The sequence below is a fragment of the Leopardus geoffroyi genome, chromosome D2 (assembly GCF_018350155.1).
Source record: "Leopardus geoffroyi isolate Oge1 chromosome D2, O.geoffroyi_Oge1_pat1.0, whole genome shotgun sequence".
Taxonomy (NCBI): Eukaryota; Metazoa; Chordata; class Mammalia; order Carnivora; family Felidae; genus Leopardus; species Leopardus geoffroyi.
In genome coordinates this window covers 31,986,276-32,004,762 of record NC_059334.1, presented here as the reverse complement: position 1 = coordinate 32,004,762, position 18,487 = coordinate 31,986,276, and the positions used below count along the sequence as shown (strand labels likewise).

Genomic DNA, 18,487 nt, shown 5'->3' with positions numbered 1-18,487 from the left:
CCAGTCTATGGCCTAGGAAGAGGGGGTGTGGGAAGAGGTGGACCCCAGCAAGGACAGTGACCGTATCCCCCTCTCCGGAGGCTGGCAGCGTGAGCTGGCACCCCCCAGTCACTTGCGGGCAATGCCATAATGCAAGCGGACATTGGATGATGCCAGGGCAACAGTGGGAACCAACGCAGGTGCCTCCTCTCATTCCCAGGCCCTGTTTCTGACGCTGCGTGATGGAGAACAGATTCCCTCTCATAGCAAGACAACCGTTTCTTTCTCCCTCCTCACATGCATCCTGCCAGCCTTTGTGCACACAGGGCATCTAGGCCTTGGCCTTGGCCAGGCTGCTAAAGACACTGCAACATTGCTTCCGACGGGGCTGCGCTGGCTCAACAGTGAAGACTGGGGAGACTGGGCTGGGGCAGCAAGGGGGTGGGCAGGGGCCACCGTACAGGGTGGGGGCTCACCAGGACGGCGATGGCTTCGGGCAGGGGCCCACTGGTCTTGAGGCTTTCCTTGGCGTCCTCCACCACATACTCCCACTCCAGGCCCATTGCAGTAAAGGTCCGGCTCATTGCTTCCTTGCCCTTGGGGTTGAGGATGAAGCTGCCTGTGACCTGGTTCTTCACCGCTGGCCATGGGGAGAGGGTCACACAGATTTCTATTCCCCTCCACAGGAACACTAGCCAGACCTCCTCTGGGGCTTCGAGACCTTCCTAGTGGATCCCCTGGGGCTCCCTATGACCTGTCACCCCTTTCCACCAGAACCTTCCTCAGTCAGATGAGTCACTGCACCGGCTGCACACAGCACCCCTGCCTCTAGACCCTGGCACACCCATTCCTCCCACCGTCTTCCCTTCTTCCTGTCTGACCAATCTTCACTCCTATGGAAGGCTCAGCACAATGTTCCCCTCCTCCAGGAAGGCTTCTTTTCTTTAAAAAAAAAAAGTAAGTTTTCCTTTTATGTATGTATTTTTTTATTTTTAAGAGAGAAAGGGAGAAAGTGGGGTAGGGGCAGAGAGAAAGGGAGACAAAGAATCCCAAGCAGGCTCCATGCTGTCAGCACAGAGCCCGATGCGGGGCTCGAACCCACGAGAGATCACGACCTGAGCCGAAACCAAGAGTCAGACGCTTAATCAACTAAGCCACCCAGGCGCCCCCAGGAAGCCTTCTTTGATTGCCCAGTCCTCGGGGACTTGCCCTCCCTTCTACAGCAGAGCACGAGGCTAAAAACACAGGCCCTGGCACCAGATTGACCTGGGGAAGTTACTTAGCCGCGCTGTGCTGCCTCAGTTTCGCCATCTGTAAAATGGGAATGCTAATCATACGTAGCTCATAGGGCTGCAGCCGCATGAGGATAATCGCAGTACCCCCCTCCCACCTTTCCACTATGGGGTCCTTGGGACAATTAAAGGAGTCCATAGATGTAAAGAACTAGGCAGAGTGCGTGGCATGCAGCTGGCATTCAATAAATGGGAGGCACTATGACTGCCATCAGAACAGGGCCCGAGTGTTAGCACTGGTGCCTGTCTCCCCCACAGCCTGTCAGTGTATCTCCTCCGTCTTGGTGTCCTTGGGGCCTGGCACAGAGCGAGTCTTAGAAACACCTGTAAATGTCCACCCCTTAAAGTCCCGCTGAGTGAGTAACCCGTAACTTGTTATCGAAAGGTGTCGGGTGGCAGCTGGGTGGGAGGTGTGCAGGTGCAGACGGCCTGGCAGAGGCCCCTGCGTCACAGCCTTGGCCGCCCTGGAGCAGGCTGGTGAAGGGCTGCAGCCTCGGACCCGAGCCCCTCAGCCCAGGCGGAGGAGCAAAGGCTCTGGAGCCCTGGGGTGTCCCCACCTGGTGCCGACAAAAACCATCCAGGGTAATGACGAGACCATAAGAGCCAACGATTCAGAGCACTCACCATGCACTGGTCACTCTGGCGCCCGCCTCGGCGGAATCCTCACACACATCCCAAGGTTGGTGCTATTATTGCCCCAGATGGGGACCTAGAGACCCGCGAGGGGCAAAGGTGTCTCCTGGACACACAGGACGCTGGTGGCCCAGCCGTCTGGAGGACCGGCCTCCCTGCTGAGTGAGAGGAGAGATGCCCCTCATCTCTCGATGCCTGATCCCTCTCTGCCCCCAGAATCGCCAGACCTGGAGCCAGAGCCGGGCCCGGCCTCAAGTCTCCCCACGGCTCTGTCTGCTACCCTCTCAGCAGCCGCCGTCCCCAGCCCTGGCTGTCACCCTCCGGTGGGCTGCGTGAACCTCTGAGTCCCGGCCCTACCGCTGACCCCACTCTGGACCCTGAGCATACCCCAGTCTCGTTTCACTGTGCTTCCCTTCATCATGCTTCACAGAGTCTGCATTGTTTACAAATGGAAGATCTGCAGCAGCCCTGCGCCGAGCGAGTCTATTGGTGCCTTTTTTTCTGACAGCATTTGCTCACTTTGGGTCTCTGGGTCACAGTTTGGAAATTCTCGCAGTATTTCCAACTTTTTCACGATTATTAAATTTGTCACAGTGCCCTGTGACCAGTGATCTTTGATGTCACTATTGCAAATGTTCGGGGACACCATGAACCCCACTTATTTAAGACAGCACACTTGGAACGCCTGGGTGGCTCAGTCGGTTAAGCGTCCGACTTCAGCTCAGGTCGTGATCTCACAGTCTGTGAGTTCGAGGCCCGCGTCGGGCTCTGCGCTGACAGCTCGGAGCCTGGAGCCTGCTTCTGTGTCTCCCTCTCTCTCTGCCCCTTCCCCGCTCATGCTCTGTCTCTGTCTATCTCAAAAATAAATAAAAACATTTAAAACAATTAAAAAAAAAAAAAAAAGGACAGTAAACGTAACGGATACATGTGTGTGTTCAGATTGCTCCCCGATCGACCATCTCTGTCCCTCTCCTCGGGCCTCTCTGTTCCCGCAGACACAACACTATTGAAATCAAGTCAGTTAATGACCCTACAATGGCCTTTAAGCGTCCAAGGGAAGGGAAGAGTCACATGTTTCTCACTTTAAATCTAAAGCTAGAAATGATTAAGCTTAGTGCAGAAGGCATGTCAAAAGCCAAGATGGGCGAAAAGCCAGGCCTCTTGTGCCGAACGGTCAGCCAAGTTGGGAAGGCAAAGGAAAAGTTCTTGAAGGAAATTGAAAGTGCTACTCCAGGGGGGCCTGGGGCGGGGTGGGGGCGGCGGCACTCAGTCAGTTAAACAGCCAACTTCGGCTCACGTCATGATCTCGCAGTTTGTGGGTTCGAGCCCCGTGTCAGGCCCTGTGCTGACAGCTCAGAGCCTGCAGCCTGCTTCCGATTGTGTGTCTCCCTCTCTCTCTGCCCCTCCCCCATTCGCGTTCTGTCTCTCTTTCTCTAAAAAATAGATAAACATTGAAAAAAAATTAAAAAAAAAAAAAAAAAGAGATCAAACCAGCCACAACATTCCCTTAAGCCAAAGCCTAACGTGGAGCAAGGCCCTAACTCTCTTCAGTTCTATGGAGGCTGAGAGAGGAAGAGGAAGAGAGCGAGGAAGCTGCAGACAAAGTTCGAAGATAGCAGAGGTTGGAGAAAAGAAGCCATAAAAGCACAAGGTGAAGGAAGCAGCAAGTGCTGATGTCGAACAGCTAAGATCATTCACGAAGGTCACTACAAACAACAGATTTTCAATGTAGATGAGACAGCCTTCTGTTGGAAGGAGATGCCATCTAGAACTTTCACGGCTAGGGAGGAGTGTCCGTGGACTGTCCCGAGGCCTACGTAAGGTAATGGATGACAAGTGCCAGCTCGAGGCCTGGCACGTGGTAGATATTAACAGCATGGTTCTCTTCCCTTGACTTCCTTTCAAAGAATCAAAGCCCCCAGATTCCAGGAGAGTCTAACGAGCTTGGACGGGGCCTTGGCTTTCACTGCCAAGACGGCCACCTGTCCTGGATGTCTCCAGAGAGCACGCACATACCCTGTGAGGCACGTGCACAGACACACGCTCACTCTCAATACGTGCAGCCTGCACATTTCCACGGCGGGCTTGCCGCATACCTCACAACTGTGCAATCACACAGTGCGTGCCAATGTCAGGTTTCCGTCCCACTTCCCTCCCCGCCCAGCTCCTGGGAGTTCTAACCCTCCAGGGAACTCACGGGCGAGCGTGCCCACACTGAACCTGCCCTGGGTTCTAGAAGCCTCTGCCCCGACCCCCATGGAAGCCCGGCTGCAGCCTCCACGGAGCACTCCTCGCTGCCAGCAGACAGAGGAGCTAGACGTCCGCAGACAGGGGTGGGGGCTGGGAGGAGTGGGAGGGCTGGCTGGGGAGGCCCCAGGGGCTGCTAGTATTATGGAATCGTCTGAATCATCCGTAGGGGTGTAGCAGGAGGAGCGTCTGCAAGCTCCTCCCTCTTCTGGAGTCAGCGGCCCTTCTCTCCTTGCCCCCTCCCCTCCCCTCCCCTGGCCCCCGTTCTGGCACAATCCCCCGGAGCCAGACAGGCAAGTGGGCAGGGAGCTGGCCAAGCCAAGCCCTCCTGACTCATACCCATGCAGAGTGGGGCTGTGGGCAAGGGCCCGGGGCTGGGAGACAGGAGAGCCTGGCGCAGACTGGCTCACCGCGTGGGGGAATCAGGGTACACAGAGGGCCCACAATCCACTGTGGACCTCAGTTTCCCCCTGTGCTTCTTGTCTATTTGCACTACACCCTCTCAGGCGCCTTCCGGAGCAGGTTATAGGGCGTATTCTGCAGGGGGTGCAAGTTCCCCAGGAGGCTTTCACACGCTTTCTGTCATGGTGATGGTAATCTAAAAATACGAATATCGGCATTTTTGGAATACATGAGCCTGCCCAGAGATGTTACGTTTTGCATTCACGTTCATGAAGAGGTGGTAACACGCGGTGCGGCCTGGCGAGCACAGTCGACTCGAGGGGCCTCTGGGACATGCTAAGTAAGGCCCGGCGACACCATGGCACCCATGCCCTCTGTAAGGGGTCTGAACAGACAAGTGCGGGAGGATGCAGCCACTCCCCAGTGTCAGGGAAGCATCCTTCTGTCTGCCTGCCCCCGGGACCCTGCTCCAAACCATGCTTACGTGTTTTCAATTGAGATGTAATTCACGTACACGCACTCAGCCTTTGCAAGTGTGCAATTCACTGACTACCGGACCACTGCCCGATTCCAAGACACTTCATCACGCCCATTTGCAGATGCCCCCAACCCCCTCCCACCGGACCCTGACCACCACTAAGCTACTCTCTTGTGTCCACGGATTTGCCCGCCCTGGACATGTTCATTTCTTAACCACCGACTTGGTTTCAGCACAAACAGAACAAAGCAAACAAGTAAGCACAAAAATCTTTCCCCTTACGTTAATGTTCTCAATTTGAACTGTTGATTTCTTTTGGGGCCAGAATTTTTCATCTCTCTTGGCTCTAGAGTTGTATAACTCTCGTAAGTAGTACCTCAGTGACTGTGTTTATGTGTCATCATATAAGAAGGATTTAAGGGTCCGTGCGTCAGACTGGCTGCAAATTCCTCCTCTTCCTATGCGCAGGCCTCTTTGCACTGGGACTCTACCACACTTCCCACCAAGAGATCGTCTGTTTCTACAGCTTGATCTGGGCTTGGCCATGACACCTGCTTGGGCCGCCGGGACGCTACAAAGCATGACATCAGTAGAGACCTGGAAAGTGTTTGCACGCTGGGGCTTGCCTGCTCTTGCCCCCACTGAGGACCATGTGACAGACCACACGAATAATCCCAGGCTAGCCCGCCAGGGACGCGGCCCTGTCACCCCCGTCACCCCAGCTGACAGCCAGTACCAACAACACCTACAGCCCCACCAGATGCTGCATTCGCACGAGTGAGTCCAGGCACAGGAGGAGAAGTAGCTCCAGCCGGGCCCAGCCCAAACTCATGGCCCACAGAACCATGAGCTAACACAAACACTTGTTAGAAACCGCAAAGTTTGGGGACGAGATGTTAGACAAGCAAAAGTTGACCGATACATCCTATGAAAACGGTTTTCTTTTGCGTACAACAGATGGACCGTGGCTGCCCCTGGGGAAGGAAACTGATCCTGGAGGGCAGAGGTGGGAGGGGGAATCTTCACTGGATCCCCATTCACACCTTCTGACATTCGAAGCATGGAACGGGTTGTCTACTCAACCTAAGTTTAAAAAAAATATTTCTAAGGGTTCCCTGCATTAGACTACTCTCCTCTGCCCTCCCAGCTCCCCATACTCACCAATGTGGTGGGGAACCTTCTCCAGCTCCTCGATCTGGATGTGCCTGGCACCCGCCGGGATCTGGACCAGTTTGAGAGCTCCTGCCACAGAGCAGGATCCGGAAAAACCGTGAGCATCTTGAGCGGGTGGCCCCACTGCCCAGCACACCCCGTCACCCCCTCCCCCTGCACGTGCCCAAGAACCTGTTTCCTCATCTGTACAATAGGAAGGGGGGACCCTTGCCCACAAGGTGCCGAGAGGTTCAAATGAGATGTTATGGCTTAAAATGCCCTAAAAACTCTTAGGGCTGTGGCGCGGGGGGGGGGGGGGGGGGGGGGGGCGGGGAGGGGAGAGTATGCAGACACTTTGTTGCTACAATTTTCCACTTTCTTGAGCCTACTTTTCTCTCCTGATGTTTCCCCCTCCCCCTTTCTTCTCATACCTTGAGCCACCATCACGGCTGCTCTGGGCCCCATGGCCCTCCCAATCCCAGGCCTGGAAACAAACCCCTCTTGAAGCCACCAACTTTCTCCCCACAAGGAGAGATGAGGCAAAGCTATGACAGTCCCAAAGGGGAAATGGATCTAATTCTTCCTAGAGTGTAAAGGACTAATATCTGGCCCTTTTCAACAGCCAAGTGCGGTCAGATGGAAGGTAGGGAGGGAAGTCAAGGAACTCAAGGTAACAGGAGTTGAAAGGAAGCACCACAAGTTGGGCAAAAAATGGAGAGAGAGGGGGGAGAGAGGGAAAAAAAAAATCCAGTCCAGTCTGGGCCACATCCTCAGACGTGTCTGAGCTCTCACTCCCACAATAGCCCCAGGGCCAAAGAGATGGCTGAGTTCCTATCACAGCGCACTGGCCAGCAGAAAAATGCTTCTGAAGTCCTGGGCCCGAACGCAGGCAGCGCTCGCTGGAAGAGGCTGGGGCCAGCTGCAGCTTCTGACTCAGTGGCCTGGGGCAGCCTGGGAAGGTCTGGAGGCAGGCTCTGGGTGCCTTCTCCCCTCCCCCGCCCTGAACCAAGGCCCAGCAGAGGAGGGACGGCTTGCCCAAGGGACTTGGGCGCAAGGGCCCCTGCTGGGCCAGAACCCCAGCCACTCCTGGTCACCTCCCAGCCCCAGCCTCTCACCTGCCTTCTTGGAGGCCTTGCCCAGTGTCCCCTTCACGGTCCTGCAGTGAGAGTTGTCGCCGCCACAGACACCGCACTTGTCATCTGCCTTCATGGACCCCACCTCCTTGTCACAGCCAACGGGCTGACGCCAGAGGTGGGGTCAGAGAATAAGGCTCCCGTGCTCCCCACCCCCACCCTCCACCCCAGACCGTCAGCCCCTGGTTCCCTCCCCAGTCCCCAGGCCCTACGAGTTGACCCTGAACCCAGAGGCATTCCTGGACACGTCACTGCCACAAACTCGCCATGTGACACGGGCAGGTCTTAAACCTGGCCATTCCTCTTCCCTCGAATGGGCTGGGCAATAACCCCCTTCTAGAATCCCAGGGTTATGTTGAGGACCAAGGGTGTCATGGGTGGGGAAGGCGAGGAGATGCCTGTCTCCCTAGGGCCCAGGAGAAGCGGGCAGTATAGCCCTCCGGTCTCCCCAGGCAGGCAGAAGGTGGGTGGCCCGGAGCAAGGAACCCACCACACATTCGCCGCGGGCACAGACGCTGTATGGGTCCCGGTAGCTGCAGCGGGTCCCGTCGTGGACCACCTGGTTCATGAAGACCACATCCCCTGTGTCCTCCGACTGGCAGATCAGCTCACACTTCTGGGCATCTGTGGAGAAAGGGACCGTGCTGCATTCCCAGCTGTGCTCAGAGAAAGCGGGCTGGCCCAGAAGGACATCAGCGCATGTCCCAAGCAGGAAGCTCCTGGGCCAGCTCTGGGCAGTGGGGGGAGCACTGAGTATGGAGCTGGGACTTACAATCCCTGCCATGTCACCTATGAGCCTAGTGACCCTGGGCAAATCAGCTGACCTCTCGGAGTCTCCGTTCCTTATTTATTATCCCTGATCAATAAAATGCCACATCAGGATGCTAAAGAAAATCAAGTGATCGGGGCACCTGGGTGGCGCAGTCGGTTAAGCGTCCGACTTCAGCTCAGGTCACGATCTCACGGTCCGTGAGTTCGAGCCCCGCGTCAGGCTCTGGGCTGATGGCTCAGAGCTTGGAGCCTGTTTCCGATTCTGTGTCTCCCTCTCTCTCTGCCCCTCCCCCGTTCATGCTCTGTCTCTCTCTGTCCCAAAAATAAATAAACGTTGAAAAAAAAAAAAAAAAAAAGAAAATCAAGTGATAAAATAATAGTAATGGCCATAATAATAAGCCAATATATAGTGAATGCTTACCATGTACCAAATACTTCCGAAACCTTTACATACTTTTTTTTTTTTTTTTTTAAGTAGGCTCCACGTCCAATGTGGGGCTTGAACTCACGATCCCGAGATCAACAGTCACGTGCTCTACTGAGTCAGCCGGGTGCCCCTACACACTCTTGATGCACAACGTCAAATTTTTTGTGTGACTTAACTTATTTAAACTTTTCAGTAAGTTCTAGGAAGTAAGTTCTAGCATTCTAGAGGAGGAGACCAAGGACCAGAGAGGTTAAGAAAGTTGCCCAAGGCCACACAGTCACATACTGAGAACCAACTCCAGGATTCTAAACAAGGCAGTCTGGCTTGAGTCCCACACTGACCTCTACGTACACTTCAGCAGTCTCATGTATAACAGTGTATCTCAACATGGTTGCAAACATCAGGACACCCTGTGAGAGTAAAGCAGGGCAGTAGGCTGGGTTTGGGTTTATAAAACAAAGTTGCAGTGAGAGCGGAAAGGAGGCCCTTCCTAGTTCTAACAATTAATTGTTCTCTTTCCCATCTGGGCTACTGATGTCCTTAAAAGAAGGTTCCAAAAAACGTAACATATAAACACTTGCTGTGTTTCTTAGAAAAAGGGAAGTTGGGGCTTAGCTAACTCTCTGGAATTTGTCTAAAAGTCCTGGGAAAGCCCAAAGCCCAGCTGCCCCATGGGCCTTGAAGCCCCTTCTTCTAGAGGCTTGTTTGGATCTGAATGGATCTGCAAGGCTTTCAAAGCGAGCCACCCCCTTAGCCAAACTTCTCAGCAACCAAATGGCTCCCCGCCCCTTGTCCCTGGGCTCCTAGGATACATCTTGCCCCCAGTACTCAGGGCTCAAGTTCAGAGCCACAGCATCCAATACCACTTTGAACTTCACACACAGGTAAGACCCTGACCAGTACGCCCCGGGCAGGCAGGCAGCCATGGAAGCCAGCGGACGGTGGCGAGCTCCCCAGAATGGGAGGAATTCAAAGCAGAGGGAAACTGCTCTCTGCGATCATATTCTGGAGAGGTCTGTGCACCGGTGGGCAATGGAGAGGCCTCTAATGTCCCTTCTAGTCTGAAGACTGTCATTCTAAATGTCAGCTGAATTGCCCTGCAATTAATACTTTGGAACAGGGGCTAAAAGAGGCAGCCCTGGGCTCAGGAGAGGAAAGGCTGCTCTAGTCGGTGCCATCGGAGGCTGAGGGCTGTGTGGTGGGGGGTGAGCATCTGTCCATCAAAGGACCATGGACAGGCTGGCAGGGGAGGCGAACACAGAGGACAGTTAAGGGCCCTTCCAGCATAAAGGCTCTAAGAGGCCGTGAATCCCACCCCTTCACTGGTATCTTGCTGCCGTTGTAAGAGCCGTCAGTGGAAAGGCTCCAAAGCAGACAGGCACTGGCCTGCGTCTGTCCCAGAGCAGCCTGGAGGGATTCCGTATGAGGATCCCTGGCCACAGGCTCCCATCTGTGTGCCTCTGCAATCATTTTCATTAGCTGCTGAAACAGTAGCACAGCCAATAAAACCTAAAACTATGGTATCTAACGGGACAGGGGCTCTCAGCAAAGCCAGGGCACCTGTACCTGTATAGAGCCTTCCCGTACAGGTAAGGGACCCGTGTGAGAGGCACCAACCCCAACAGCCAACACTGCTGTCAGCCGCAACAGCACCTCTCAGTGAAATGTCCCTGGTTCAAAGGGCACCTGGGGGGGGGGGGGGTGGGTTCAGTCAGTTGAGCGCCCGACTTCGGCTCAGGTCATGATCTCACGGTTTGTGGGTTTGAGCCCCACGTCGGGCTCCACACTGACAGCATGCAGCCCGCTTGGGATTCTCTCTTGCCCTCTCTCTGCCCCTCCTCAGCCCCTTACTTTTTCTCTCTCTCAAAAATAAATAAACTTAAAAAAAAAAAAAGAAAAGAAAAGAAATGCCCCAGTTCCAGATCGTTTCCCCGCCAGGGAACAGTCCTCATAAGCCTACACATCAGGGACGGCTTTAAGGAGGACGGTGGCCCAAAGACAAGGGCCTGCACAAAGGCGGCCAGCCTGCCGACTGTCCTCCACCGTCCCTCCACCTCCACTGGTGGCCCCAGGCACAGGAGGCCCACCTAGCAGCTGCCCAAGGACATGGCAGACAGGAGGGGGAGGGGGGCCCACTCACCATCTTCTGGCTCGTAGGGGATCCAGCTGTGCTTGGCGTCCCGGTGGATGTAATGAGAGTTGCGCCTCGCACACTGCTGGGCCCGGAAGTCCTCGTGGGGCCCCGGGCACTCCTCGCTGTTGCACACCTGGTACTGGAACATGGGCCCTGAGCACAGGCGGCCTCCGTAGGCTGGGCTGGGGCAGGCAGAGAGACCCGGTGACCTTGCCGGGGGAAGGCTGGGGAGGGCCAGGCTTCCCGCGTGGCCCCCAGGGGCAGCTCGGCCTTCTAGGGGAACGTAAAGCGGCTGCTCGAACGTAAACTAGAGGGCTGCTCGTGGTGGGGGCTGCCGTGCTCAGAGCCCTTCCAGATTCTTCTCGCTCCACCCCTGGGGCATATGCCACCTGTTCCCCCGTGTGTTGGCGCGAGGGGCGGTGGGGGAGCTGAGAAGCACGGAGCCAGGGATGAGCAACCCTCTCCAATCGGGCTGGAAGAGAAACCGGTCTCATTTATCTCTGTGGATCCTTCGAACCACATGACTCACGGCCTGACATACCACGGGGGCACTCCCTCCCAAGGTGCCCCCGCGAGTTCCCATCTGCACCCGCTTCGCATCCTAATAAACTAAGGAGTGGTAAAAACAGACTTGGGTCCCGAGTGAGAAGGCCTGGCTAGGTCTAACCCCACGTCCCGCCTATGCAAATCTTGGGCAAGTCACTTCGTCCCGCTGAGCCTTAATTTCCTCTTTAAAGGTGGGACCCGGATACCTCTTCGGCCACCTACCTCCTGGTGTGTCGGTGAGGAATAAATAAGAAATGGCCTATGACGTACTCTGTACTGTCTGCCATCATGTTAAGAGGACTGGGTAGCGTTACGGATGCCAAGCGTCCAGGCGTAGGTGACCGCGGCTCTGCTCCCGGACGCTGGGGCGTCACGGGGGTTCGTGCACCCGAGCGCTCAGCCTTCTACCTGGCGCGGAGGAAGTGCTCGATACACGGTAATAATTGTAACAGCAGCTGTCATCCGTTAGTGCTTAATCTGGGCTGGGCACAGCGCTGAATTCTTTCACTTAAGCCTCGTAAAATAAAAATAGTTCTTATCACAGAGGAGTTTGAAAGAGGGCAGCTCTGATGGAGGGGATAACCATCCACCTGGAAGGTGTTTTACTCGGAGTGGGCGCCACAGGGCCCTGCTCCAACCCCGGCTCTCCCCCCACCGACGGGTGGAAGTCACGGGGCGGGCCGTTTGGCTCCTGTTTGCAAAAGGTCAGCACAGCCGTCTGACACAGGAATAGGCTCCTCTGGGCAGTAGTGAGCTTCCCATCCCTGGAGGTAAATGGCCGAGTGTGAAGGACCCCTCCTGAGGATGCGAGGGAGGGTGGCCAACACTGAGCCACAGCATCCAGGGGGCCTGCTGTTCAGCGGAGTCTCGGCGTCCCTGGTCCCCGGAGCCCGCAGACCCACACGGCCGCGTGTGACCCACACCACCAGCCCTCATCTCGCCCGAGGCTGTTCTGAGCAGCCTGGGAGAGGCAGGCCATGGCCAGCTGGCCCTCGGAAGTTCCAAAACCATGGGAGGGATCCCCATAGAGGGGACAAAAGGGGAGAAACAGACCGCTCCCCCAGAATGTTGGATTTACTGGGACAGTGAAAGGCAGGAGTTGATGTCAAGTTTTGCTTCCTGGGGTAGAAAACAAACATGGCTACTGAGCATTTAGATCAGTGTTTTCTCAAAGCTTAGCCAGAGGATCCGGGTCACGGGCAGGCTCGTGAAACTGGCGGAGTCTTTGGGCCCACCCAGAGTCTTCTGCGCGTGAGAGTCTGAGAATCACCGGTTCAGACCTAATCTCAGCCTGATAGGAGATGTCAGGCCCGGGTGGAAGGGATGTGGCCCCCCCCAAACAATTTTGGGTCCCCACCATCAGGATACAGGCACCTGCAGAGTCCTTCTCTCTAGTGTCCTGCCCCTCGGTGCCTTCCTCACCCAGCCCCTCCTCAGGCCTAGGGAGGGAGGGGGTCCCCTGCCCTGCCCACCTCAGCCAAGAGCACTCACGGGGGATTGTCACAGCTCCGGCTCCGGGATCGAACGCCACCCCCGCATGACCGTGAACATGACCCGAACTTGGTCCAGGAGCTCCAGCCTCCATCCTGGCCGTAAGTCTGCTCCGGCGACTTCCAGATGCAGTGACCTTTGAAGCACCACTGGGATGAAGCAGAGGGAATGAGGTTACCCTGGGCACCCCGCCCCCCCCGCTGCCTAGCCTGCTAGGAAGGGTGCCCGACTGCGCACATGGCACAGCTGGTGGGTGCCACAGGTGAGCCCAGAGAAAGGGACATCAAGAGCACGAGCCCCAGGGTGACAGAATCCCACCCACACCGCAAGCCAAGTGACCTCCGGCAAAGGGCTCCCCTTCCTGAGCCTATCCCCCAGGGCTGCCGTGAGCCTCCAAGGAGATAATGCCGGACACACACAGCCCTCCAAAAATGGCAGAGAGTATTGCTAATGACGGTAATAATTATGCAATTATTTGGTTTATCACCCCGGGAGAAAAAAAAAAGAGCTGATAGGGGAGAGAAGACACAGTCTTACCATGTTAATCTAGAGTGGACCTTGGCTCTGTGTCTCAAAATCACCACCCAGAGGCCACAGGCCGGTGTGTTTGTGGGAGGCAAGCCAGCCACACGGGGAGGTCCATCCATGCACAAATGGAGGGGGTATACAAATGGAGTCTGAGAGGCCTGGGCTGGAACCCCAGCTCAGCCATTACTAGCTATGTGGGGCTTTGGCATAACTTCACCTTGCTGAGCCTCAGTCTACTCATCTGTTAAATGGGACTGTTCTAAGAACTAAAGGCAGTAATACCCACAAAGGCCTGAGCTCAGGGCCAGGCACAAAGGCGGGCTCGACCAAAGTAACCCCCTCCCCTTCTCCTGCAGGGCAACATGTACGAAGTACAGGAAAGCTCCCTGGGTCTTTTTAAAGAGATAACGGAGTGGCTCTCAGCCTTAGAGTCACCTGGGGAGCTTTTAAAACTCCAGATGCCTTGGGGCGCTTGGGTGGCTCAGGTGGTTAAGCGTCCGACTTCAGCTCAGGTCATGATCTCACAGTTCATGAGTTCGAACCCTGCACTGGGCTCTGTGCTGACAGCTCAGAGTCTGGAACCTGCTTCAGATTCTGTGTCTCCCTCTCTCTGCCCCTCCCCTGCTCATGTGCATGCGCTCTCTCTCTCTCAAAGAATAAATAAACATTAAAAAAAAAAAAACACCTCCAGATGCTTTGACTTCACCCCAGACCAACGGAGTCAGAATCTCTAGGAGTGGGGAGTTTTTACAGCAGCAATAGCATACCTTACATACTACAAAAAGTCTCTCCGGTCAAGTGTGCAAGTCAACAATTTTTCACAATCGACAGCGTTGTGCAACCGTCACCACGTCCAATTTTAGAACATTTCCATCACCCCAAAGAGATCTCCGTGCCCACCTGCAGTCGTTCCCTGTTCTAGAGGTGGGGACTTTTAGAGCTCCCCGGATGGTTCCAATCTGCAGCCAGAACTGAGAGCCACGGATTGATTGTCACATGCAATTGTGACGGAAGGACCTGGAACTCTGGAAATACCAGGAGCCAGTGTACCGAGTCTCCGGGGTAAGAACCCGCCAGGTGTGGAGTCCACCGGGCCATGCATAGCCGTGGGAAGCCCCATCCATCTGTGAGGAGGCAAGCCCTCCACATGTGATGTGAGCGGGCAGAGCCTCGTGAGGGCAGAGGGCAGAGGGCAGGCTAGGGGGGCGGGTCCTGTGGCTGGCTAATAACCCTGGAGCCTCTCTTAACACCCTGCTTCTTCCCAGCTCTCTGCTTTGCTCCAGCGTGACTCAGTGACTTCAGAACAACCCGAGGAGTGGAAAGGCCACTTGGTCAGGGGTCAGCAGGACCCGAAGTTCAATGAATGGCCCAAGGTCACCACAGAAATCAGAGAAGGGCCAGCAATATAGCAGAAGTAGATTTTAGAACCCCTCAGGCTCTTAGACCCGGCCATGAGGTCCCCCATACAAATGATGCCCTGGCACCCACACCTGCTCAAGAGGGCAAACACATGCCAGGTGATATGTGAAAGGGCAGGTCTGGGGCAGGGGAGGCAACACGCATGTGGGAGAACCAGCATGGTGGGCCGGGGAGGGAGGCGGGCAGGACACCTGGAGTCTTCCCTTCATCCCTTCCTTTGCCTGCCTGGGCCTCACTCTTCTCATCTGTAAAATGGGGGGAAGGCTTCCTGCCAGATGGGCGATGAGATGATGCCAAACTCTGTGAAGCAAGCGACTGTGGTGTGGGAGAGAGGGTGTACCTATGAGTTCCTGGGGGGCTCCACGCACACACACACGCAGCCTCACGCCTGGGACCTGCACACTCCTGCTGCAGCCCCGGGAACGCAGGTACCTGGCCAGGGGCACACTCTGTCCCGTCCAGCGGGGGCCCCTTCTTGGTCTTGCAGAAGTACGGGTTGTCAGGATGGCTGCACCACAGCTGTTTGCAGGGCTCGAAGGTCTGAAACTGCGCGGTAAGGGGACGGGGGTCACCGGCTACACTGGCCCTCAGGCTCTGACAAGTTGTCCAGGGGGCAAAGGGCAGTGATGGAGAGGAGTGGTGCGGTGGACGCTGGGGCCAGAACGCTGTGAAGGAGGCAGGAGGGCCCACACCCTCAAACTGGACCCCACTCCAAGCGCCATGGCCTCCGGTGACCCCTCTTCCCTCCAGCAGGGCACCGAGAAGGGGCAGGCCACAGCCCACATCCCTTGTCGTCCCCCCAGGCCTGCCTCCTTGCCTTTGCAGAAGCCACTGTGACACTGGGCAGGGACTAGGGTTTCGAGGGTCTGAGGCTCCAGGGAGGCTTGGGCCTGCCGACGTCCCCTGAGCCCAGTGCCTATCGGGGCTTCAAGGGGCTGCCTGTCCAGCCGGGACCCCAAGGCACCCAGACAAGGTCAGGACTCCCAGCATCCTCTAGTCTCGCCAGGCTGTGCCAGATGTTGGTAATCTCCTGCTTCCCATTGTCCAGGCGAGCCCAGTTGTTTTCTCTGCTATCATCCCCCTGCCAGCCGGATGGCTGTGTCCTCCAGATACAGCCCTGGGCATTGAAACCCCTCTCCACCCCCAGCTCAGAGAGCACGTGTCCCAGTGTGGCCTACACAGACACGGGGCCTCCTGGGCCTGCAGAGCTGAGGAGGGGGCTGCATTCCTGGATGGGAGGTTGGAGGCGCTGGAGTCACCAAGGCCTGACCCCTCAGAAAGACCCCTGCCCTGGGATGTCCCCTTCTCTGAGCCTCTGCCTGGACGCTGGTTAGCAGCTGCTCCGTTCTCTCCGGGTGGCTCTAGCTGATCCCCAGGGCCAGGTTCTCCCTCGCCCTGTCCTGCAGGGTAAGGAAGGGCTATGCCCCCTTATATGTGTCTCCTGGGCATGGGGTGCGGTGGGGGGGCCTGCAATTCACCGCCTGGAGAAGAGTTATGTGGCGACACAGGAGAATTTCACAAGGGTGACAAATCAGCCCAAATCATCCTACCAAATCCCTGAAGAGCAGACAGAGGCAACTATTCCTCCATCAGGCGAGAGCCCAGTGGCTGACGTGACAGAGGAACTGCCTGGCAGATAAGCTCCCTGATAACCCAGCCCAGCCAGGATCCCACCAGTCACCTGCCGCTCTGTTCTACTATGTTCCGTCTTTCCCAGGAGTAAAGCATCCCCCACCCCACTGCACACACCTGCCCCCAAAGGTGGGGCTGGGTGGGGAAGTTATGTAGCGGAAGGTGGCGGGGCCGGGTGCCGGTCGCCCTGGATCCCCCCCGCCATGGCAGCTGGCACGGAGCCTGTGGGCCCATCACCAGGCTACCTGGCCAGGAGGGAGGAAGATGTTCTGTGCAGGACCAGCCTGGGTCACGGACGGACACGGCCCTGATTCTCCAGCGGTCAGAGGCTGGTGGGAACTCACCGCAGAGCAGGTATGGTATCCAGAGCCGAAGTCAAAGCGGCACTGCTCGTCCATCGAGTAGTCAATGCCCGGCAGCTCCGGGGGCTGGGGCCAGGCGGGCGCAAAGGGGTCATCGAGGAGGCAGTCGTAGGAGCTGCCGGTGGAGACAAGGAGGTGAGCCAGGCTGAGGCCGGCGCTCCCCAGCTCTCCTTTCCTGGAGGTGGGGGTTAAAGGAGCAAAGAAGGCCCGCAAGAATCCATCCCTGCCCCCCTCCACTAGGACACTAGGAGCCGTGTCTTCCAGGGAGGAAGGCTTGGTCCCTGGACCATTTGAGGGCTCACTGCACCGAGGGAAGAAAAGTCAGGCCGCTACACAGGACGTACTGGGGGCCCTGGCCAGCTGCCGCCTGAGGTGGGTGACAGTGTCTCTGCCCATACCTGCCCCCCCAAGTCCTCTCTGTACCCATTCTTGGCCTTGAGCTCCTGAGTCTAAAGCTTGTCCTGGGCCCCTGATGACCTGAGAACTGAGAGTGTGTCGGGGGCAGGGAGGCACAGGGAGGGAGATGGCTGGGGTGGGGGGGGGGGGGATGAAGGGCAGGCTGCATGCTCCCCAGTCCCCAGTCCGGAGGTGGAGGTGACCTACGGGAGGTAGCGGCTCAGCTCCACTTTGCTGCAGCGGGACCAGTGGAAGCGGTGGAAGGCAGCCTGCACCAGGGGTGCCATGACGCTGCCCAGGCTGGTCTCGTCCGCGCAGCCATTCCCCTGACCGTCATGCTCCATGCCGAGCCTAGAGGGTGGCGGTGGGGGGGGGGGGGGGGGGAGGGGAAGGGGGAAAGACGGGAATCCTGAGTCATGCCAGGGAGCCCGTCCCCGGGAAAACAGGCAGGTGGAACAGCAGTGGAGACCATGCCCTGACCAGGCTTCAAACTGGACGGAAGCTGAGGGTCCCCCCTGCTCCCCAGTGGGGCTGGACTCATTCTGCCCTCCTGCCCCCTCCTCAAACCCCACCCCGCCCTCACGGCTTCCATGGCCAGCTCAAGCCCCACTCCGACCCCAGACACCCTCCCTGGCCACCCTGACTGAGGGCTGACCTCCCACGGTGGCGGCCACTTGCCCCACCATTAACACCTCACATGCCACGACGTGCTGTCTCTTCGCCAGACCCAGGGCCTTCAAGTACAAGGACCCGGTCTTCATTTGGTTCAGCTCAACCTCATTTACCGAGTGGCTTACTTAAGCTTCTCCGAGGCCCCGTAGTACTTTAGCACGGAGCTCTGTGCCTGGTACACACCTACCATGATGATAGTCTAAATTTAAAAGCTTGGTTCTTTTTATAATTAGTACTTAATGCCAAAGCCCAGAGGTTCCAAATTCTCAAGTACTCCCAGGTGGCTGCATCTGGCCTTGACCACTAGACAGACAGACACAGGGACCTCTGGTGCTGACCTTGGCTCTCCACAGGGAGAGGTCTCTGCTTTGGGAAGAGTGGACCCCCCGGCCTCCCACGTACAGGAAGACAAACTCCCAGCTCTAAAATATGTGGAACCATGGGCAGGAAGAGACCTCAGGGGTACCCCGGGTGTCAGGCTCCATGCTGCAGAGGAGGAAACTGAGGCCCGAGAGACAAGGGGCCACCGCCCGGTGAGCGGAAGAGCTGGGATGAAGTCCACATGGTCTCTGTGCTGACAGGGCTGGTGTGGAGAGGGGCACAGCAGACAGCGGGGGGCAGAACCCCTCTGGGCTGGCCCACTCCCCTGCTCCCCAGGCCCTTCACCTGCAGCACACAGCCCTCCCTCCGCGTGTGCACTGGGGAGGGGCCGGGCCAGGAGTGCGTTCCTCAGCTCTGCCCCCTGGGCAGACGACGCCAGGAGGCATGACTGTAGCATGGGCACATTACCAGA

General features: G+C 56.9%; 1 protein-coding gene across 5 annotated transcripts in view; it reads right to left on the bottom strand.

Moving 5' to 3' along the window:
• Positions 1 to 18,487, bottom strand: part of ADAMTS14 (ADAM metallopeptidase with thrombospondin type 1 motif 14) — an 82,116-nt gene that overhangs the window by 13,933 nt on the left and 49,696 nt on the right. For all 5 annotated transcript variants that reach the window (XM_045439513.1, XM_045439508.1, XM_045439509.1 and 2 more), the window contains exons 8-16: positions 17,230 to 17,373; positions 16,609 to 16,741; positions 15,065 to 15,178; positions 12,686 to 12,834; positions 10,655 to 10,830; positions 7,807 to 7,940; positions 7,299 to 7,422; positions 6,193 to 6,273; positions 456 to 619 (exon numbers count right to left, since the gene is read on the bottom strand). In XM_045439513.1, coding sequence (XP_045295469.1) covers positions 456 to 619; positions 6,193 to 6,273; positions 7,299 to 7,422; positions 7,807 to 7,940; positions 10,655 to 10,830; positions 12,686 to 12,834; positions 15,065 to 15,178; positions 16,609 to 16,741; positions 17,230 to 17,373 — 1,219 coding nt within the window. The remainder of the gene's footprint in view (positions 1 to 455; positions 620 to 6,192; positions 6,274 to 7,298; positions 7,423 to 7,806; positions 7,941 to 10,654; positions 10,831 to 12,685; positions 12,835 to 15,064; positions 15,179 to 16,608; positions 16,742 to 17,229; positions 17,374 to 18,487) is intronic.